At 39.6% G+C, this 23,258-nt stretch overlaps 1 protein-coding gene across 2 annotated transcripts in view; it reads right to left on the bottom strand.

Moving 5' to 3' along the window:
- The window catches only part of CTSC (cathepsin C), a 38,613-nt gene extending 16,603 nt beyond the window's left edge, over positions 1-22,010 (bottom strand). The window contains exons 1-4 of one of the 2 annotated variants that reach the window (XM_047071806.1): positions 21,752-22,010; positions 19,764-19,909; positions 13,424-13,508; positions 7,679-11,160 (exon numbers count right to left, since the gene is read on the bottom strand). In XM_047071806.1, coding sequence (XP_046927762.1) covers positions 11,150-11,160; positions 13,424-13,508; positions 19,764-19,909; positions 21,752-21,923 — 414 coding nt within the window. In that variant the 5' untranslated portion in view covers positions 21,924-22,010 and the 3' untranslated portion in view covers positions 7,679-11,149. Of the gene's footprint in view, positions 1-1,108; positions 1,276-7,678; positions 11,161-13,423; positions 13,509-19,763; positions 19,910-21,751 lie in introns of those variants that run through there. The other variant, XM_047071805.1, reaches the window with a different exon arrangement.
- Between the last annotated feature and the right edge of the window lie 1,248 nt (positions 22,011-23,258).

Below are 23,258 nucleotides of genomic sequence, written 5' to 3'. Positions count from 1 at the left end.
CATTAGTCTAGATCTTTATGAGTACTTTCCCAGACAAGTGCAACTTGTCCTCTTTAAACTCCTGTCCCCATTGTCTCTACCTCAGAACCACATCCCCAACTTCTCTACTGTAGGATCACTCACTGCCCATGTGGCCTGGCCTGGGAAAATTTATTCATGGGTACTTTTAGTGGATTTCACAACTAAATAAAACAGAAAAGGCTGCTACCAATAATACCCATTTATCTTTTCCTTCCAAATAACTAAAGTCTGAAATCTCTCATTTGTGTGGTTCACAGTTACTTAACCTGGACCTTGCTTAACAAAAACTTTAACTGTGTATTGTAAGTTGAATTGTGTCTTCCCAAAATTCATAGGTTCAAGTCTAAACTTCCTCGGAAAGTGATTTGGAGACAGGACCTTTAACAGGGAAATTACAGAAACATGAGGTCCTATCAGTGGTCCCAAACCCAATATGACTGGTGCACTCAGGAAAAAAAGAGATTAGGAAACAAACTGAGGGGTGACATGTAAGGACACAGTGAGAAGATGGCTGTGTGCAAGCCAGGGACACAGGCTTCACAAGAAACCAAGCCGGCTGACATGGTGGATCTTGGACTTCTGGACTCCAGAACTGTGAGAAAAGAAATTTTTGTTGCTTAAGCCACTCAGTCTGTGACACTTGGTTTCGGCAGCCCCAGCAAACTAATACACTGCTACATCACTACTAAGAACTGTCAGTTCAGTTACTCACTGCCCTTGTTTAAAAGTTATGTTCAATTAGTATCACCTATGATTTGTTGCAACATAAACATTGGCATGTACAAGTGTTAAGCAATCACATGGCAATGATAAACCGCTCTTTTCTTTCTTTGGCACTGCAATTCTATGGTCCTTCATATAAATTTTCTTGAAAGCCATCAGTGGTCCATTACTCTTGGAAAAAATATTTTCTTCTCTCCGTTCCATTACTCAACATGTTTTTCCAGTTAGGTTTTATATAATATGGCCTATGTTTCTATGTTAAATAAATTGTATATCATCAAAATAATGTTTTCCAAGAATTAACATAGACGCATCCTTCTACATACTATAAAACTAAATGTATTTTTCCCTTGTAACAACTCACTTTTCTGGGAGACTCTCAAGGTGTGCTGTGTTCACATTCACATTCTCAGAGGTACTTCCCACCTTGGTTCCCGTGAAGCAAGCCCAGTTCCGGCCCAGCACATCGTGCACCCATCCAGGCATGGTCTCCTGGCAGTAACTGGTTACCTTGCCGCACTCTTCTTCATACTGCAACCAAGTAAGGGAAGGAAACGTCAAGCAAATGGATCTGTGCTCATCGGTCAGGTCCCTTTTCCCGGCTCCCATTCACAGTCCTTTCATCTTGGGAACCAGCCTCTGCCAACCAAAAGAAAAAATTCACCCTGAGAGGTTACATTCTGAGAATTACTCTATAAAAGGAGGAGAAATAAACTTTTCTATGATTGCAGGAACTGACTGCCAAAAACAAAATTTGCATAACAAAACATTTCTGGGAATGAAAATCAGGGGGAAAAAACCTAACATTTTTAGAGCATCTGCCCCATGGCAGGCATTTTACAATAGTTTCCTCATGTAGTCCTCGCTAAGCCAATGGGGAAAGAGCCTTCAACAGGCCCATTTTACCAGCAAGTGAGTGGAGGCTCGGCTGAGAGAGGGTATGTAGCTCCTAAAATAACAGAGCAGTTACATGGCAGAAACAAATTTCTGTTCAACTGTCAGACTATACTTTTCTACTCAAAGAAGATGTACTCCAGCAAACTACAAAAATAAAGGATGAAAAATTTCCATAGAACTAAACAAAATCCTTTTTCCTGTCAACCTCACAATTTATTAGGATAATCTGATTATGGGGGAGAAAAGTAACCTGATTATTAATATTCTCTCCATTATATTTCATTAATATGGCCCCTTGTCCTATTCCAATGTTAATACTGAACACCTACAATGTGACAGATCTAGGATTTGAACTCAAATACATAGGTTCCTGAGCTTACAAACCCTCATGTTATAACATCTCCTCATGGAGAAGGAAAGCCCAGAATGTGGGAGGAAGAAAGGGAAAATTCATGCTAAATTTCAATGAGGAGGGTCTTGGGCACAATTTCAGGCACTGACTTACTGGAACAAAAGCACAGAAGCAGTCAGATGACACATAAACAAATTGCCAGCAGTCAGCTGAATTGCAATACTTTTCTTTCGAAAAGTACATAGTAGGTTATTTTTGACTCACAGGCTATAGTTTGCGAACTCCTAACAAAACAGGTATCACTTTACCAGTGTGCAGGGGTTGGCAAACTTCTTTTCTAAAGCCAGAGAAACAACATTTGGAGGCTTGCTAACTATAAGGCCTCTGTCAAAATCACTCAACTCTGTCACCACAATATAAAAGTTGTATAGGAAACACAGAAATGAATGAAGTAGACTGTGTGCCAGTAGAACTTTATTTACAAGACCAGGCCCAAGGTTTGCAACCCCTGCGTTTAGAGGAATGCATGGGCTAAACTATACCTAAAGGCAGAATTACCTTTGCATCAGACTCTCTCTGAATTCAAATCATATTTACGAATGGAGTTAAAAATGTTTGGCCTTAGAATCCAAAAAAACTAGATTTGAACCTTGGGATTCACCACCCTCTAAGCTATACAACACAGGATAAGTGAGTATGGACTACTCACATAGATTTATACTCTGCATCCGTATTGGTGGTTCATGATATTGTGACACCTGTCTATCCACAGCTGGCTAAGCATGTCTTCACCTGTGTGAGTTCAGCTTCCTGCTCATGTCCCTGCTAAAGCCCCAACTCAGGATGAGAAACACTGAAACAAGGGCCTTAGAATATGACCAAGCTGCAACATTAGAGGGTGTGTTGCATAAAAAGATCAGTAAAATTTATATTTATTAAAATCAAAACTACATGCAACTGCTATTTTTATAGATCAAAAACACACTAATATTGGTACCTCATTTGATGGAATCTAAACCCCTTAGCATTCTTTTCAGTGTCTCTTTGGCACAGGCTCTTGATCGTGTTCCATTCTCTGCAGTGTGGTGGTCAGACAGGCCAGGTGGGGTTAAGCCAAGGCTCCCCCACCTCTGCCGTTTCAGAAAGCAGTCTGACAAGACTTTAAAGAGTTCTTGAAATGTACCTTACAAAATATGTCAGATACACATAAATGAAAAAAAAAATACTACGTAGGAAGACACTCATTGCAACAGAAAAGTTAAAACCAAGAACTGTGTCCTAAATGTTCATGTATAAAAATAAAGGAGTATTATACGGCATTTTAAATGATAAATGTGAGTTCTACAGGACAGACGGCTGCCTGCTTCTATGAATGTAGTTTTATTGAACACGGCCAGGACCACTTGTGCACATATGGTCTATGGCTGCCTCCATACTACAGCAGCAGAACTGAGTAGCCACCTTAGAATACCTAAGGCTCACAAAGCCAGAAATGTTTACTACCTGACCTTATAAGAAAAAGTTTATCGACCTCTGTAGAAAACCTAAGTTAAGAAAAAAAATTACAAGATAGCACTTAAGTTGAATACAAATGCAAAGAAGTTTCAAAAATGGAAATAAAAGGCAAAATCAGTCTCTGGGTAGAATCTTCTTGTTTATAAAATGAGGACTGCTATATACAATTATTCACTTTAAAAAATATTCTTGGGGTGCCTGGGTGGCTCCATCAGCTAAGTGTCCAAGTTTGGCTCAGGTCATGATCTCATGGTGAGTTTGAGCCCCACAGGGAGCTGTCTGCTGTCAGCACAAAGCCTATTTCAGATCATCCCCCTCTCTCTCTGCCCCTATCCCACTTGTGCACACGCATGTGCCATCTTTCTCGAAAAATGAATCAACATTAAAAAAAATAAATTAAAAAATTTCCTAAGAATGAAACTCATAGCCTACAAAGTCCTGGAAGAGGACGCCTATGAGAGATGGTCAAGGTGTTGTTAGAGGCTGTTAACACTCATCTGTTTTGGAATTACTATTACACTTGAAAAAAATTATTTATAGAACTTATTGAGTATTTTGCTAAGGTCTTTCATTTATTTATCAAATATTTATTGGCCACCTATTTCTCAGGCATCAGTGCAAGGTACTAGGCACGCACACATAAATGTATTGATGTGGCCCTAGCCCTTAAGAGGTTCACAATTCAATGAAAGAAACAAATAATTCATTACAACATCATGTGGTTCAAGAAGCTAACCATGCTGGAGAAGCCCGGGAAACTTCCCCATCTAGGCAGAATTTAGATCACAGATGAAATAACTTTCCCCTAATACCAAAAGAGTTAGGGGCATTCAAGTGAGAAGAACCGGGCCCCATGTTTTTCATCAGTGTGGTTTTGCTCACCTGGTTGGCACAAATGAGTCATAGTTACAAGCATCATGTCTAACACCAAATGAACTTTCCCTGTGATGGGAAGGCTGACTTGTTATTTTGATAGAGGGGGAAAAAATTCACCAAAGCATGACTGATTTTGCTCAAGTTTCTTACCACATTAAGGACTCTGTATTTTTTATCAACATTATGGAACTATAGCACCTTATCAGTTCACATTTTGATAAATATCTTACCCATCACTCATAAATCTTCTAAGTTCAAGGAAACCGAGATAATATAGTCTCAGGGGACAAAATAAGCAAAGTAGTCAAACTAGAATTTATAAAACCAAGTGCTCTTCCCAATACCACACACCACTTCATATACTCTGTCTTTTCACAAAGAGCTAGAGAAGTAAACATACTAGCCAACTCCAAAAACAGAGAGGAGATACCGAGAAACCATGCAGCAAAGAGTTTCCATCTGTATCATTCGAGCCTCACAAGGATTCCTTGGGATAATAGGCATCACTCTTTTCATAAAGAAAAAAAAAATTACATGCTTTGCAAAGTAAATGGAGAAGAGAGAATTCAAACATGGGTTCACAAGTTATAGGATCATTACTTTATTCACTGTTTCCTTTAAAAAAAAAAGTTGAAGATTAACAGACTCTCAAGAGTAAAGTCCAAATTGCTGTTCACAGCCCTGTAAGGGCCACTTACATTCTCTAGCAACCCTAACGGTCATTTTCTAATTCAATCTTTTTACCTTTTTTTTGCCAAGATTTTTTGATGGGGAGCAAAGGTCAAAGACATGGTCTTCAGGCTGGACTTCCTAGACTATATCCAGCTCTGACACTTACTGTCTGTGTGATCCTAAGCAGGTTACTTATCCTTTCTGCACCCTCATCTATCAGATCAGGATGATAGTAGACTCCACCTCACATACTCTGTTTTACATACATTGACTCATTTCACTTTCACAGCAGCTTATGGGGTTGTTCTCGCCTCAAAAAAAAAAAAAAAAAAAGGCACGGTGAGAATAGGATTGTTTATTCAGGAAGTAGGAAACTGGCATTAGGAAGCAATTAGTTATGGAATGAGTGAATAAATGAATAAGAGAAAGAACAACAAATGCCAAGTCCTCTTTAGCAATAACACAAGAAACTCAGAAAAGATACGAAGTTTGTAATTAATCAAAGTGCAGTGCTTCTAAGATATCACAGAGACCCTGAAACTACCTTATAAAGGTAGGACGGGGTTGTAATACCCTGTAATCTGTGCAGGATTCAGTAGAAGAAGCATTCAGCACTCTAGAAGCTGTCTAGTCAGTACCCCACACCTTGAAAGGACCACATGCTGTTCATGTTATTTTCTCGATTTGAACGTTCTCACGGTATCTGTCATTTTTGCCATTGTGAAATAGTTCTCATGTGATTCTGACATTATTACCAATTAAGAAGCTGAAGTTTTGGCCACACTATCCAGCTTGAAATATAGCCAAAGTATTTTTAAGGGTTTTCATTTATTTCATTTATATAAACATCAGTGTCCGAATACCGTCCTGCACAGATGGTGTAATTTAAGTTTCCATTCATTCATGCCAATTTCAACAGATAATTTCATAAAATGTAAATTCCACACGCTAGCATTTAGGTTTAGAAAACTACTAGGATTTACTAGCTATCCATTTGCTTCTTCAAAATTACCCAAGGTCGCCAAACATTCTCAAACCCCTCTTCAAGTTCCCACTCATTTCATCAACTATCATTACTGTTACCTATTTAACTGATTGAAAAAGAACAGGTTGGGATATTTTAGAAGTTTAAAATCACCTTGTTCCATGGTTTCCCTGGTTAATATACTTGGCAAATATTTGAATACTTAACTTTTATGTAATGCACTGGCTATCAGAAATAGGCAGTCTCGTAAAAGGACTTTGCCCTTTAAATCCTGTTCTGCCACTTATAATTCATGTAACCTTCAGCAAACCACAACTAAGGAGCCCCAATTTCTTCACCTGATAGTGGGAATGATACCTACAACACTGGATGCCTTTGAAGGATAAAGATGACATTGTAACTTTGATGAGTTTAAAAAGTTAGGAACATGAAACAAGCAACAGTAGAAGTATGATTATCTGTTACCACGGGGGATACAGAAGTTGTTTTAAGACTGTAACTATGCCATCAAAGAACTTAAACACTAAGCCCAATCTGTCAGCTGAACAGTTGATACTGGTTGTCAACCAGTGGTTTCCAAAATGAGATGAAAGATGATCCATTAGAATATTGGGAAAAACATTTTTTTTTTACATTTGTAATTACATACAAATAAAATTGAGAAACAACTTCCACTGTTCTTTAATTTACAAAGCAACCGATGCCACCGCTCAGTGTCACGGTCAGAAGTTCACCTGCCAGGCACAGTGTGCTACACATGTGATGGGTAGGACACAGGATATCCTTTTTACATGGGCCTGCTTACATGGATTTCTGTACCTATCTGATTTAATGAAGCTAATTTTCACAAACAAAGTGGCTTAAAATACTTGCAGAGAAACCCGAATTTGCAAATACTAATATAAGCAGACATAAGAAAACTGACAAAGCCTACCTTTGCCCTGTTCCTGGTAGAAGTTGTCGGGCAAATACAAGTTTCTGAAATCAGGTGTTTTCTAATGGTTCCATCACAGCAGTGTTCAGTTTTTAATCTTAGTTACCAATAAAACACGTTTCACTTAAAATCTGTCTAGCTATACTTGTGGTGAGCATGGCATAACAGAGAGCTGTCGAATCTGACACTATCAGAACAGTGTTAGCTCTACCCCAATTTAAAAAAAATAGTCCAGGGGCGCCTGGGTGGCGCAGTGGGTTAAGCGTCCGACTTCAGCCAGGTCACCATCTCGCGGTCCGTGAGTTCGAGCCCCGCGTCCGGCTCTGGGTTGATGGCTCAGAGCCTGGAGCCTGTTTCCGACTCTGTGTCTCCCTCTCTCTCTGCCCTTCCCCCGTCCATGCTCTGTCTCTCTCTGTCCCAAAAATAAAGAAACGTTGGAAAAAAAAAAAAAAATAGTCCATTAAACTGTCACCACCCCTAATACCCAACAGCACTTCCAGACTTTACTAAACCTGTGATACTTTCATACTTTTAATAAAATGGATCAAAACTACTAACATCTTTTAAAGATTTTAATTAGAAAATTGTGCTTCCAAATGTGGAAAACTTTCAGTAATGAAAATTATAGGTAACGGATTCTTATGATAATGAAGCATGCTTTTTGTATTATTTTCAAAGAATATCATCGTGGAATATATTTTGGCAAAACCCATTTTTGTGACAAATATTTAATCATTTAATATTACCTCATGTGTTTGATAGCAAACATCAGTACGGCAGTACACGTATATAATGTTTTAAATGTACCTTTACACACTGTGGAATACATGACAAAAAATTTGGAGAACCATGTCTTATCCATCAAGATCATTCAACATTTCAGGAAAAGACACCTGGCGTGAAGCTCAATGATTTAATGGTAAAGCATATATGCAGAGATAGTACATTTCCAGCAATACTGAATAACAAAACATGTTTACTTGAGTTCTGCCCTGTTTCCTGTATATAGATTAACTGCTTTCATTTGCTGTCAGGTCTGGAGTGTAAAAAGCATCAACAAAAGAGAACAAGGCACATTTTTACTAAGTTGTTATTTTCCCAGACCTACCCAAGAGTACCACATATTTCCTCAGAAAGAAACAAACTCCCCTCTGCTGGCTTCAAGGATTAGCTCTGGCTTTCTACCTAACTAGATTTAACCATTTGTTTGAAAAGTTGAATTTCAATGAATTTTGAAACTGCCAAGAAATCATTACAGTGGTTGTAACCAAATACCTTCCAGGATTTTACTGAGGTAAAGACAGATTTGTATGTGAAAGTGAATTCATTTATTTCCAGTGCTTAAAACACATTCAGGTTAAACCAAAATATAGGTTCTAGAATTAGTTAAAATAGCAATTTATCATTCAATACAGTTGTCAAAATCTCTTGGCTCATTCCTCACTTCCTCGTTCATAAATTTTTAAACTGGGAGATTTGAACAAATCTAACAGCTCACCTAATCTAACCTTTGGCTGGTGCCTCTCAATGTACCGAAATGGGGGAAGGAACAGGACAGCCCACAGCACTCCAGGCTGTGCGGAATCTGCCATCATAAAGCTATCTACCCTGACAGCTAACTTAGTTTTTAGTAATTCTCAAAGTTACAACTTTACTGTTTTTAACTTTGAGCCCTATCTTGGTTTTTCTAGTCTCATACAAAAATTAAAATGTAAATAAATGAACAGAATAAAATCTAAAATCCTCCACTGTTTTCTACCACGCCAATTCAACAAATATGGCCTGAGGGTCCACTACAGACTCTTAAGTACATAAAGGTAACAATATACCCAGAAACATGTCAATAAAACAAGACAATACAATGATATATTATTCAATTTTCTTTCTTCTACATTTATTGAAGACCTATTATTTATCATGCATCACATTATACAAAAGGAATAAAATGGTTAGTAGTACAGAGTTGATCCCTGCCCTCAGAGTTTAAAGATCAGAGCAGACAAACAATTGTGACAGAAAATGCAAAGCGGTATTATTTTAGGACACCTGCTAACACAAGTATCTGTAATTTTGTACCTACCAAGTCTTCTTTTCCATTAGCAAAACATTTAGATGCAAAGTTTCTCAGAGAAATAGGAAAAAAAAAAAAAAACTTTCGTAGAGGTGGTTTCAAATTCCATATTAAATACATTCTTACACACATTAGCTGCTTTGTCACTTTACATCCTGAAAATTAGTTTGAAAAATGCAACTCTTTTAGAACCCTGGAGACAGGTAACCTGATATGTATTTTTAGGGCACAGAACCAGAAATATAAACATAGCATCATTTCTGATTGTGCTCCTGGAATACAGAAGAATTACATCTATGTAAGCTGATATTACTTGTGAAAAGTCTTTGAAAAGACAAGAAGTGTGGTCAGTTTTCCAAACACTTATAAAGTTCTATGTAATCAGGTTCTGAAGATACACAGGTTGACATACAGCTTTTCAGCATGGAAGAAGACACACTATCAAATCACTCCATTACAGCAGTTAATGCAGAATTACCTGAGCAGAGGTAACTGCAAGCACGATGTGAACCAAAACAATGGCAGTTCTCTCACCAATGGAGAGAGCTAGGGAAGGTCTCACAGAGGTGGCATCAAGGCCCTGAGTAATGAATTATCAGGTCCAGAGGTAGGGTGAAAAAAGTATCCAGGTAGAAGTAGTTGGGTATGCAGTTACTTCACCTTTTAAGACATAACCTTTCCAGAATAGCAGACCAGTGGCCACTCAGAGGTCATAAAAAGTTCTCTGAACCAATAAAATGATAAAAATCTGATATCTAGAGATTCTTCCATTCAAGCACAGATACAAGAGAAAAGCCCTCCAGAAAATAGGGACTAGGTATGGTTCCAAATTTTCAGCTTACTGAGGCTGATATTCATCAATTCTGAACTGAGCAGGAAACTAGTCCACTGTTTAGCAGGAAAGAGCTAAAAGATAGCAATCAATAAGAACAGTGTAATTAAGAGAAGTCAACTAGGCAAGGTTACTTAATGTGACGTTTTTCAGAACCTTCCTTTCTAAGAACACAAAAGGAGAGAAGGTAAGTTTTCATCTTGAATGAAAGGACCCTGGTTTAGGAAAGAAAGAGAATAGCCTAATTTGGTAAGGAAACATAAGCTGTAAACCATTTCAAAAGAAGCCAATGCAATGCGTATTTCATTCCATTAAACATTCATGATGCTTATGAACTGGGAGTCTCCAGAAAAAAATCCACGGAAATGTCTGTCACTCAAGTACCATTATTTCTTTTATCCTTTAGCCCCAGGGAGGTCCTTAGGCTTGAAAGGCCAGCCCTTGTCATTTTACAATTAGATGCCCAGTAAGAGACTAATTTTCCCTATCTGTAAAATGAAGCTAGTAATATCTACTTCATAAGATCTTGTAAGGTAATATATGTCAAGTTCTTAGTACAAAACTGGGACCTAATCAAAAAAAGACAAAAAAAATGTATTAATCACCCCATCTTTCTGGCTAGGGTACTACAGGCCTATGATCTACAAGGATACCCTTCTGTGGTTTGACTTATCTCAGAAACCTGTCCCCCAAACATGTCTTCTGTAGAATGATCTTTCTACCCTTTACATCTGTGCATCTCAAGATATCCTGAAGCATTAATTTCTCCTTACAATGGGTCCTGTGGTTCGTCAAGATAATTAAAGAAAGAAAGGCACACAAGAAGATAATTTAACTGGGAATAAAATTTGCACTATGAACAAAATACAACACAAAATTCAAATCCTAATGAGTTTGGAAAAATCATTTCAATAGAAGAATATTCAAAAGGGAAAAACTCGAGTTTCATATAGTTCCTTTCATTCAAAGGTTGAATGGTGAAGCCACCTAAGACTTCCAGATGTCTTTTTCCTGTGTAGTCTCTGGTTGTTCACATTTCAAAATGGCGGTTGCTGCTTTCCAGGGTTCAGGAGGGCAGCTGCCTTGGAGGTAGGTCACCAGGACTCCTCAGCATTTTACATGCACAGAAAGACTCCAGAAGGGGAATGTAGTTGCTAGAGGCCTCGGCTAGCTGTTAGAGGTAGGAAGGTCCACGGCTGCATGCTGCTCTGCCTCTTAGCCCCAAAGTCTGTTTTTGGTTGTTGTTTTAAAAGAGCCCCTCAACAGATGCTCTATTTAATAACTAAAAGACAATAAAAACTAGAGTTACAAGCCAACCGGAATCAGATGGTCTCTTAAGAATGTTTAATCATATTAATTTCTTTTCAGAAAAAAAAAGAAACCCCCCCCCCCAAAAAACAAAAAAAAACAACAGTGCTAGTATTTGAAATGCTGGTAAATCTTAATGCTATTTAAGACATTCACAAAAGCTGCCATTCTCCAAAGCTGAAAGCTTAAGCAACATGTATCACGCATGCAGCCAACATGCTCAAGAAGCACATGCAGAGGCATTTGAAATCAACTACCACTATATGAATCTAATATAATTTTGAAATATACTTAAAAGAAACAGGCCAATCCAGCAACCTAGATAGATAGGTTACCATGCATTCCTTATGAAACCTAAATGGAGGCTTAATGCTGCTTTGATCTGTATTTCCAGGTATTTATCCCTCTATTTATCCCACTTACTAAGGGGGTTTATCTTTTAATAGAGGCATTCCTTAATTATTAGGAAGAGAGTTTTAAGACAGAATTTTGTCAACTGCATTCTGAAGATACCTTATTTTTTGTGAGGAAAAAACGGGTAGCTTATTTTGGGCAAGTTTCCTATTTTGTCTTCCTCCAAAGCTACCACCATCCACTCTATAAAAGATCCTGAGATTCTGAAAGAAGGGAAACTACACAATCTATACTTATTCAACTACCAGGAATTCAGGGAAAAAAGAACTTATTAATTTCAGCCCTAATTTTCACTTTGATGGGTTAATAGTGGCTGCCTAGAACAACCTCTGAAGTTTAACAAGATACAGTGACAAGTGATGAGTAAGCCTACCCAGCACATGTGTGGGCCACCAGGGGTCTGTTAACAGTTTGGAAAACACTGATACAGGATAAAGCTATGGAAATTTCAACACTTATCCCAGTTCCCTTTTTCGTAGCTCTTTTTTACTTAGGAGCTAAGTAAAGGAAGTAGGGAAAGAGGAAAGGGGAAATAAAATTGTGTTAAAATGCAAGGAATGGTAGGGCGTCTGGCTGGCTCAGTCAGTACAGCGTGCTACTCTTGATCCCAGGGTTGAAGGTTCGAGTCCCATGTTGGGTGTAGAGATTAGTTAAAAATAAAATCTTAAAAAAAAAAATGCAAGGAACAGTTAAGTCCCTATCAACTTTACTCTCTAACCACCCTTTTTCCATAAAAAGTTTAATTTTTTTTTAATGTTTATTTATTTTTGAGAGACAGAGTGTGAGTGGGGGAGGGGCAGAGAGAGAGAGAGAGAAAGACACAGAATCTGAAGAGGCTCCAGGCTCTGAGCCATCAGCACAGAGCCCGATGTGGGGCTCGAACTCACAAGCCATGAGATAATGACCTGAGCAGAAGTTGGATGCTCAACCAACTGAGCCACCCAGGCGCCCCTTCCATAAAAAGTTTTAAGACCTCTAAATTTATGGATCCAGTGAGAGTAATGATTTAAACATCTTTTTGGGGAGCCTGGGTGATTTAGTCTCTTGAGCATCCAACTTTTGAGTTTGGCTCAGGGCATGATCCCAGGGTTGTAGGATTGAGCTCCATGTCAGGCTCTGTGATGAGCAAGGAGCCTGTTTGAGATTCTTTCACTTTCCCTTTGCCCCTCCCCTGCTTGTGCTCACACCGCACATGCGTGCACTCTAAAATAAGATTAAAATTTTAAAAAACACCTTTTCTAAGTGTGAGAAGAATGTCAAAAGTGAAAAAGACCCTCTTATTCCTAGTCAGTAGTCTCTGTTCTGAGAAGGAGTCAGTTTCAAAAGATGGGTGATGTCTCACAGTGATGAGTGCCAGGCAGATGAATTTCTCTGGAAGAGCCACCCTCTCTACTAGAAAACAGACCTAATATGCCATAGCTTCACATGGTTCCCTCTGGAGTCTTTATAGGAAAAAAATGAGCAACCTGAGGCAGTGTAACTACTTCAAATAAGTGAAGTGACTGTGAGCTTTTTCTTAACTGGGTCTCTACCTTTTTGGGTTCATGTCTGCTTATGTTATGAGCATCATACTTGCGACAACCAATTCGATGTGTTGCAAACAGAATAAACTAAAGTGAAAGATCACTCACATAAAACAGTGCAGGCAGGTAAGAAGTAGCAAAGCAAGAAGCAGGCTCAAGCAAGAAATGTATAAGAAAACCCTAATCTCTCCAGTCTTCATCTCCCTTTCCCAGATGAATAAACAAATAGTAATTTGCATAAGCCACCACGGAGGAGGGAAGCTGGCTCTTTAGTAAGTTAAAAAATTCAGTGGAGCTCACCCAGTTTGTTCCTCAGATGTCTCAAATCATGTACCCTGACAGTTCCCAGCTGCATGAACAACTGACTGATAAAATCAGTGACATCCTATGAAGAGTTCACAATGGTAAACTAAGTCATTATGTTACAATTAAGCATCACCATGAAAAAGAAAACAAAACTAGGCTTGGATTGTTAAACTTCTGATTCTTTCCATAAAATGAAATACTCAAGAGTAAATCTCAAGTTGTTAAAATTAAAAAAAAAAAAAAAGACAACATCTGGATCTCAGTATGCTAAATCTATACTAAAACAAGTAAATTAGGCTAAAAACAAGTATTCTAAAAGCTAAACTGTTAGATCTTAAAAATGAACCCAGAAAGCACACACAGTAAAAAAAAACAAAAACAAAAACAAAAAACATTACAAGATTCCCAAATTCTTAACTGTAGAAACATGATTGATATTTCTGGCTGATGTGACAAGCTTGAAATTTACAAGTCACTAGCACACAAAATGTGCAAATAAATTCCCTGGTATGGATTTCCCAACATACCACTCTTGTTTCAAGAGCCAACCTGATATAGAAATACCCATGGAAGGGGCGCTTGGGTGGCTTAGTCAGTTAAGCATCTGACTCTTGGTTTTGGCTCAGGTCATGATCTCAGTTCTGTGAGTTTGAGCTTCACATCAAGCCCTATGAGGACAGTGCAGAGCCTGCTTGAGATTCATTCTTTCTTTCTTTCTTTTCTTTCTTTCTCTTTCTTTTCTTTCTCTCTCTCTCTCTCTCTCTGCCCCTCCCCAGTGGTCTCTCAAAATAAATAAACTTAAAAAAAAAAAAAAAAGAAGAAAGAAAGAACCATGGAAGTCTTTTTTAGCTTCAAGTTCTACCAAGACTAGTGGGTTGCAAACAAAAACGCAATTAGATCAATAAGGTTTGCTTGCCAGTCCTAAAATAAAATTTTCAGTCAGAAGACTAGTTTCTCTTCAACACATCTTCTCCACCCGTGAGTGGCTTAATCTTCAAAATGAAGTCTGAGTTCCTGCTCTACTGTTCCTTTTTTGCAGCCTCAGAGAAAGTGAAATGGGAAGCAGGAAAAGGTTATTTAACTCGAGGGTTTTCTTTGGAACTCAGTTTCGCTCATAGGACTTCCTTCCTCTGTGCCATTAGAGAAGATGTGGTACAGAGGAGCTTTACACGTGATGATAAAAAATAAAGTACATAAAAGCATAAAAAAAATCACTTATCCACCCAACACATAGTCAGCCATTATTTAACATCCTGTTTTGTTATATTCTGTTTTCATATAAGAGGTTGGCTGCTTTTGGGGCACCAGAGTGGCTCAGTTGGTTGAGCATCAGACTTTTGATTTTGGCCCAGGTCATGAACCCAGGGTCATGGGATTGAGCCCCACATCACACTCTGCACTAAGCATGGAGCAGAGCCTGCTTAAGATATTCTCTCTCTCGCTCTCTCACACACACAAATTTAAAAAAAAAAAAAAAAAAAGAGGTTGGCTGCTTTTGATCTGCAGGTACTTTGAAGGGATACAAATTTGTTGGGCATACCAATTATAAGCCAATGGCAATGCTATTAAATTTGATAACTCTTAGAAACTAGCCTGCAGATAGTCCTGTCATTTACTTTGGCCAGTACACTGTTTTTTTAAAAAACTGAGTATGAATGCCTCTAAGACAGTTTCCATTTTGCCATTGATCTTATTACTCCTTATTGTTTTACATTACAGTCATTTCAAATGCTTAGGTATCTGCCCAGGTGAGCCCTAAATACATCTGAGATTATAACTCCCCATAACATTTCAGATAATTGAATGTATGCAGGAAGGGGAGTAGAAAAATATACCTTTTAAGAATATATACCTAGTGCTTCCTATCAAGTTCAAACTATCCAGGAATGAAAATTCAGTGTCCAGATTTATTTCCTTCCAAGCTTTTTATCTAGCTTGAAGTCCTATTCAACAACAGATTATCCCCACTTCACTCCCAATTTCTCAAGCAGTTAAAACCAAGGGGGGAAAAGAAACAGCTTACAAAAACTTAGATTATGAAAAATGCCCACCTTCCAGGGGAGGCTTGAGAACTAAATAAAGCAAATTCCTACCAACAGTAGTGGTATCACAATTGCTTCAAAGTTGGAATGCAGGGAGAATGATGCCGGAGCTGTCGGCTCTACTGGGCTGCGTGGAACAGAGCTAACAATATCCTACATGTATCACCTGTTCAACAAACGCTAACAACAACAAGAAACAATCTAATGCATATATGTAATCTAATGAAGGCATATCTGAAAAGGACAAAAGGAAACAAGTGGTAGGGCCTGGTATGAGTCAACATAGAGATCTGGAAATCCAATTGATTTGCAGACTAAGAACATACAGATAGTAGATACTCATGGCAAAAATGTCAGGTATTTCTTTAACAGTGGTAGGTTGAACACTACGTTGTAGTTTACATGAGACACTCTAAATAACAAATACTGCTTACATCTTGATAATTCTACCTTTTCAAAAATAAATTTTCATATAAAAGATATTTTCTAAGTCTGTAGAATAAATGACCAAAGCTCTGTGACATTAACAGGTTTTTGGTTGGGGTGCTTGGGTGGCTCAGATGGTTAAGTAGCTGACTCCTGATTTCAGCTCAGGTCATTATCTCATGGTTCATGGGATCAAGCCCCATATGGGGCTCTGCACTTACACAGAGCCTGGTTGAGATTTTCTCTCGCGCACTCTCTGCCCTTTCCCTGCTCACACACACTTGCTCTCCCCTCCTCTCTCTTAAAATAAACTTAAAAAAAAAATAAAAGAAATCTTATTGGGTGCCTGGGTGGCTCAGTCGGTTAAGTGTCCGACTTCGGCTCAGGTCATGATCTCACAGTTCGTGGGTTCGAGCCCTGTGTTGGGCTCTGTACTGACAGCTCAGAGCCTGGAGCCTGCTTCAGATGCTGTGTCTCCCTCTCTCTCTGCCCCTCCCCTGTTCATGCTCTGTCTCTGTCTCAAAAATAAAAAATAAAGAGTAAAAAAAAAAAAAATTAAAAAAAAAAGAAAAGAAATCTTATTAAAAAAAGACGTTTGCGTTTTTCTTGAGTTAGACACCTAATTTGGTACTTCTGCAGGAAATGCCCTGATACTTATGGTAAAAATCCAGCAAGCTTTTTGTGTTAGCCAGTGTCACCAAAAATATTTGCCTTTCCTATTATCTACAGTCAATTCCACTCTATAATTTTTGTTAAATTTAAAACTCAGCTCCCCATTACTCTGTCACTTGGATTTGCCAAAAGAGCATAGATTCTTTCACTCTGCAAAACATGTTTATCTAGAACTGCTTGATTAGCTTAAGAGAAATTTTAAAACCAAGTATCTTATGTATATTCTACTCTGTTTACTAAAATTATGATCCTATCACAAAACTTAACTATTGACCAGTCAGAGTGACTGATTTCTCAGCAGGAAAACACAGCCCTGATAATGGTTCTGTTTAAAAAAGCACTTCAAAAAATATACTGAAATCAGTTAATGCAAGAACACTCTTCCTATTCTTGCTCCTAATCAGAGAATGCCATCCAGAAGCCTGTGATTAAGTAGGGGTCTACCCAACAACAGTGTATGTATTGATTCTTCCCACTTGTGGTTGAGTACACTTAAAACCTTATTTGAGGGGCGCCTGGGTGGCGCAGTCGGTTGAGCGTCCGACTTCAGCCAGGTCACGATCTCGCGGTCCGTGAGTTCGAGCCCCGCGTCAGGCTCTGGGCTGATGGCTCGGAGCCTGGAGCCTGTTTCCGGTTCTGTGTCTCTCTCCCTTTCTCTGCCCCTCCCCCGTTCATGCTCTGTCTCTCTCTGTCCCAAAAATAAATAAAAACGTTGAAAAAAAAAAAAAAAAAAGCTCTATGTTAAAAAAAAAAAAAAATAAAATAAAACCTTATTTGACTTTATGAAGTGGCTCTCTAGTGACCCATGACTTAACATTCTGAGGTTATGGAAAAATACCCAATGTGCTTACACTGTAATTTCAAGGGAAATACAAAAAGGCATTCTGATTCCTCCTCCAGCCACCAGCTGTCCCCTCTGTACCTACCAGCTTTGGACTCTTATTTAAGCTGAGAGCAGACAAACTGATGGAAAAATATTAATAAAAGGAAACTGCTCAGATCTATTTCTGGTTATGGCTCAGGCAATTAAATGCTGACTTTAGAAGTTTGCCCAACAGTTTCTCCCATTCTACAGAAGGGAAGAAAGAAAACTTTTCTAACCCAAATGGGTAAAACTATTTTACTTACTCATCTATTTGTATGCAACTTCCCATCTTATACTTCAACCTCCTATTTCTCAAGTGAATTCCACTTCATGGATTCATTTTCAGTATTTAAACAAATTAGCAACTAAGTGTCTACCAAGTGTCAGGCAAAAAAGGACAAGGCGGAGGCGGGTAGAGTACATAGTCAACAACTAGCTTGAATAGGTCTTTCCTTGTACATCGATTCCATAGGCAAATGGTTCTCACCTCAAAGGCAAAGAACTTTTGAAGGGCTATAGCAGAGTACCGACAAGGAGTCTGCAAAGCCCTAGGCTCATGAATAAGCAGACCAAGAATTATATTCAGAGTGAATTATGCTTACCACCTATGTATCACAATTTTAAAAATTCATATAGATACTATTTTTCTAAATACATAGTATCCAGGGGTGATATTAAAACGTTTCATAAATGGTCAAGCATGGGTTCCAACTAAAAAACATGACCAGCTGGCTCTCAACTGGATAGATCAGAAAGGATAGATCAGTTCTGAGTATCAAACCAGCTAATACAGGCGAGGGGGATAATTTTTTCCTCTTGGTCTCTCTTCCCTTTATTCATGTTAAAGAGGGATTCTCAAGGTTAAGGAAAAAAAAAAAAAAAGGAAAGTTGTTATTCTAAGAAATATACTTGGCTCAGATGTAGCACCATAGCCCAGTGATTAAATCACAAGCCAGGTTAGAAAAATCACAATAAATTCAGAGGTGACTCTTTTGTTAGTCCCCTGTCTTTCATCATCCTAAACAGATTCATTCCCCACTTTCCCACAGATCCCTGTAATTGGCCAACTCTTACCAGATGTTCCAAAAGTTGTAAACCCTACTCCATGCAAGTCTGTTTTTGTTTATACTCTATTTATAGTAAGAAACAGCGAGTCTCAGGCTTGTGTCCTCAATTCACTTACAGCAGTTAATACTCTGCCAACAGGAAAAGTTCCAACTTCAGAAAGTTATCTGGGATGGACTGAAATCTGTGCTAAATAAGCTATTATACCTCAGCATATGTATGCAACGGAAGCAAGGTGTTAAAATACAAGAACAAGAACGGACAATGCTTCTTCCCCAGTGAAAGAAGAACACAGGTTGGACTGGCGGAGCTACATTTTACTTCAGCCCAAGGCATAACTCACGCTCTCTATCTCTTTGTCTCAGCTCACTAAAGGCAGTTATTCACATTAATACATCTAGTACATTATAACACAGATGGTCCTGGACTTTACGGTGGTCCAACTTACCATCTTTGGTAAGCTACACACATACATATGGTGTAAAAGCTATACACGTTCAGTAGAAACTGGACTTTGAATTTTGATTTTTTCCTAGGCTAGCACTATGCAGTAGGAAACATTCCTGTGATGTTGAACAGTAGCAGTCAGCCCCATGATCACAAGGGTGGACCAGTGATACACTTACAACCATTCTGTTTCTCCCTTTTATTATAGTATTCAATTAATTCAATGAAATAGTCAACACACTATAAAATAGACTGTGTTAGATGATTTTGCTAGAGGCCAATTTAGGTGTTCTGAGCATGTTCAAGGTAGGGCAGGCTAAGCCATGATGTCTGATAGGAATCAAAGACATTTTCCATTTACAATGGGTGTATTGGGACATAACCCATCCATCATTATTAAGTTGAGGAATGTGTCATCAATTTTTCAGAGTCAACAAGCAATGGTAGGATAGGATAATAATTCCAAGAAAAAGAAATTTATAATGCCCATATCTTTCCTACACATTCAGTACAGAGCCAAGTGACTAAGGCAACATTTAAAAGTAAAGGTGCAGTAATAAATAAATTTAGTCATACTTACCGAAATGTAAATTTCAATACAGATGGGTTGTACATATTCAAACACAGCTCTTTTTAATTTACTGAATTCACAATTTTAAATAAAGTGACAAAATTACACCATCTAATATCTCTTGGGAAAAATGGTGTCAATTCTGGTTATCTTCTTAATCTAAAATTAAAATTCTGAGAGTCTGATTAGAAGAAGCTTCAGATATCAAATCACTGAAAATACAAATGCGTTCCCAACAAAACTAACCTTAAAAAAGGCAAACCACTTGTAGTCATTCAACACAATCTCAAAGCCTTGATTGTAAATGATGGTAAAATGGCCAGCATTGCCAAAATCATCATATGCTGTATCCAACTTCTTAAGGTGCACCACTACCTTTTTTTCTGGTGGTCCTAAAAATAAATAAATAAATAATAATGCACAACAGAGGAAAATTATTTGGACGGCAAATGGCAGGGAAATCTCTAGAATTTCCATGATTTTTAAGCTGCTTTCCTTTCATGCCACCGGATTTGGACCAGTCTGGCTTGTGAAGATATCAGAATCTCTATCCTGTACACTCCCACAGGTGTCTCGGGAAAACCAGTGAAGTGAAGGCTCAAAAGACAGAAATATGTCCAGTGGCCCACCAGGCAGAGTCCCCCAAAAGTACAGCCCTACCTTCCCAGAGCATCCAAACACTGAAGAAAAGGAGGAATAGGGATGTTTCAAATGACAGCCAAAAATGGGTAGAATACGAAATGGTAGTCAAAAAATGGAAAATGGAAAATATAAAAGATCTGCTATCATATCACAAGGACAAAGGAAATGATCTCTTTAGGGAAGAAATGGGGTGTCCTTCTCAATGGCTCTAGCAGTTCAGAACCTCATAATCTGAATCCTTCCACGCTATTAGGCAAACTCAAGGTTTCTATCCTATAAAGCTAGTTTGTGCCAATAGGAACTAAGCTTTCAACCTTCAGAAGATAAGAGCTCCGATCTACATGTGTCTTTACTAGATTAAAGTCAAAGGCACAATTTATAAGCAGAGGTTGTCTGAAAGGGTTCTGCTGTGTCCATCTGGGGGTTTCACACTTTAGTTTTTCCAGGTTTCAGATGAATACTCGGAAAGAGGAGACTGCATGTGACAGAACAGTTCTCCTTCTGCTTCGGACCTTCAAATTCAACTTTTAAAACTGAAGGTGGTTATAATGCCCAGGATTACAAAATGCCACACAGTCATCTGGAGTTGGAATAGTTGAATAGGTCTGTTTTAGTAACAAATGACCTGGCAATCTTTTCCTGCTGAGACAAGGAAATTGAGGCAGAGAGCTTCCCTCACTCTGCGCATGCCACAGGGTGGTAAGGGTTTGGGCAGAACAAGAGTGCCTCTTTTGACAGAGATTGTGTGTTTTTTCTTCTCCCTTCTCTAAATTCTTTGTCCTCAGGGTAGCTATGTTCTCTGAGGACAAATGAAATATCCCAGTGTGTTCTAACACGAGACATTTCTTTCAGAGGTTTCCATAAGCCAGACTTTGTGCTTGGCTCTGGACATTCCCAAATATAATCACTGACTAAAGAGTTATCCCCCCCCCCAAAAAAAAAAAAAAAAAGACGACGACGAAGAAGTAGAAAGTAAAAAAGAATGAATGGGCGGGGGGTGGGGGGTGAGGGAGTACTTTTATCTATCTCCCTGCAATACACGAAAAAGGGCAGAGCCAATACCGAAAGTTTTCTCGGACTAGTAGCTTCAACACACGTGTAAGTCAAAAACTCTGGGCAAAAAAAAAAAAAAAAAAAAAAAAAGGCTCTTTCCCACAAGCTAACAAAAGGAAAAAAACTTTTTTTGCTATTTTCTCCGGTATTCGAGCTTATTTTTCATGGGCACAGCTTTAAAGAAATATGCAGATTGGGCAGGGAGATCTTAAGATTGCACGGTCTCAACTCTCTTCCAAATCAAATAAACCAAAACCCAAAAACTAAAAAGGGAAAAAAGTTCTCGAAAAAGTGTTTAGGCCCCGGGAATGGCTAAGGAAACGTGCAATTAGAAGTTCTCAGCCGCTCAGCTTGGGCTTCTCGGCCCTGGAGCGGGAAAAGGCACCCCAAGGGGCCTCAAGTCCATCCTGGCTTCCCAGTAGCACCAGCCTCGGGTCTCGGCGCTCCGCGTGGACGCTGGGGGCAGAGACCTCGGGAAGGCAAAGAAGGAGTCCCGGGCCAAAGCGGGAAGGGGGAGAGGCCGGGGCGCCGCGGCTTACCCATAACCGAGCAGTTGACTTCGCTCCGAGAACCAACGGGGCCCACCTGGAAGACCCAGGTGCCCAGCAGGTCAGGGTAGGTGCAGTTGGCAGGTGTGTCGCAGTACGCGGGGCCAGCGACGGCGAGGAGCAGCAGGAGGGCGGCGAGCAGCGACTGGGGCCTGGGACCCATGCTGGCGGGGCCCCAGAGGGGAGGAGAAGGACGAAGTCGTCACCGAAGAGCAGAGGGCTCACAGCGAAGCGATCAGCCCAGCGCGCGCCTTAAAATAGCCTGAGCTGCCGGAAACCCACGGCCTGCAAGGGGCGGGGGCGGGGTCTGGGGCCCCAGGGGCGGGGGGAGGGGCGCTCGGGCGCAGTACCGCGCTCCCGGGTGCGCGCAGCTCCACACCTGGCCGCAGCTCCACCTGAACCTGGCTTGAACCTGCCGACAGGGTCTATTACCATGGGACGTCTCCAAATAGGATTTAAGAGCCACAGAGACTTTGTTCCATGAGAAGTAACCCCGGGGGGAGGGGGGGGACAATGTGCGGCGGTAGGCAGCAACTAAAGATCAGAAAGAGACAGACATACAACGGAGGTGAGGGGGTGGGGGTGGGAATAGACAGAAAGTGTGAAAAAGACCCAGAGAGGAAGCGATCTAACAAGTGGAGTTTTCTTTTACTCCCTCCCCTTCCCCAGTTTGTCCTCACCAACTCAGTTATTTTGTACCCACTGGGGAAAATGTTGCCTGCTACCCCCAGGCACCCCAGCTGTTTGAGAACTGCTCTTCCTTCCGTTTGCCAAAAGTTTCACAGCAGTTTTTTGCTTGGTTTTGTTTGGTTTCCTGTTAACGTTGTTTACTTATTATCCGCAAGAGAATTCAGTTGGAGTGCAAACTTGCAGGTTTTTGTGTATCAGTTGTTTTTTTTTTTTTTTTCCCCTGCAAACTTTATAGGATTTAGTTAAGGCAAGTACTCACACACATGCACAAAAGCTGTCAGAGATTGTGGACCTCCACCCCTTCTTTTACAGATGAAAAGCAGGAGGCCCAGAGAGAGGAAGTAACTTGCCCAGGGTGAGGAAGGAAGCTGGTAGGAGAAAGCTGGTTTTATGAGCAGGTCCAGTGTGCCAGTCTGACTGCCAATAATTATTACGTAACACTGTTTCCAAGTGCCTCTTGGCTTAGTTTAAATATCACCCTTTTCTGGGAGAGCTCCTGTGACTTTTCCTGACTATTGGTGGAAGTTGGGGCTTCTTTTATACACAGAGCCTGTTAGGTGTCAGGCCGTGTGTCAGCATCAAGGGCAAGTGATGAACAAGATAGACTTTTATGTGTCCTGTCCTCTAGGGCACACGTATTTTGCCCTCATCACAGTGGTTACAAATAAATATGCTCATTATTCACCTTTGTTTCCCTAGATTATGACTTAAAAACACCCAGAAATTGGGGCACCTGGGTGGCTCAGTCATTTAAGCATCCCACTCTTGATTTCAGCTCAGGTCATGGATTTCCATCAGGTTCCTGGAT

Source organism: Lynx rufus, unplaced genomic scaffold (assembly GCF_022079265.1).
Source record: "Lynx rufus isolate CCGP_SWC_20201006 ecotype Redwood Valley unplaced genomic scaffold, mLynRuf1.p SCAF_9, whole genome shotgun sequence".
NCBI classification, from domain to species: Eukaryota; Metazoa; Chordata; class Mammalia; order Carnivora; family Felidae; genus Lynx; species Lynx rufus.
This window is presented reverse-complemented; position numbering and strand designations above follow the sequence as displayed.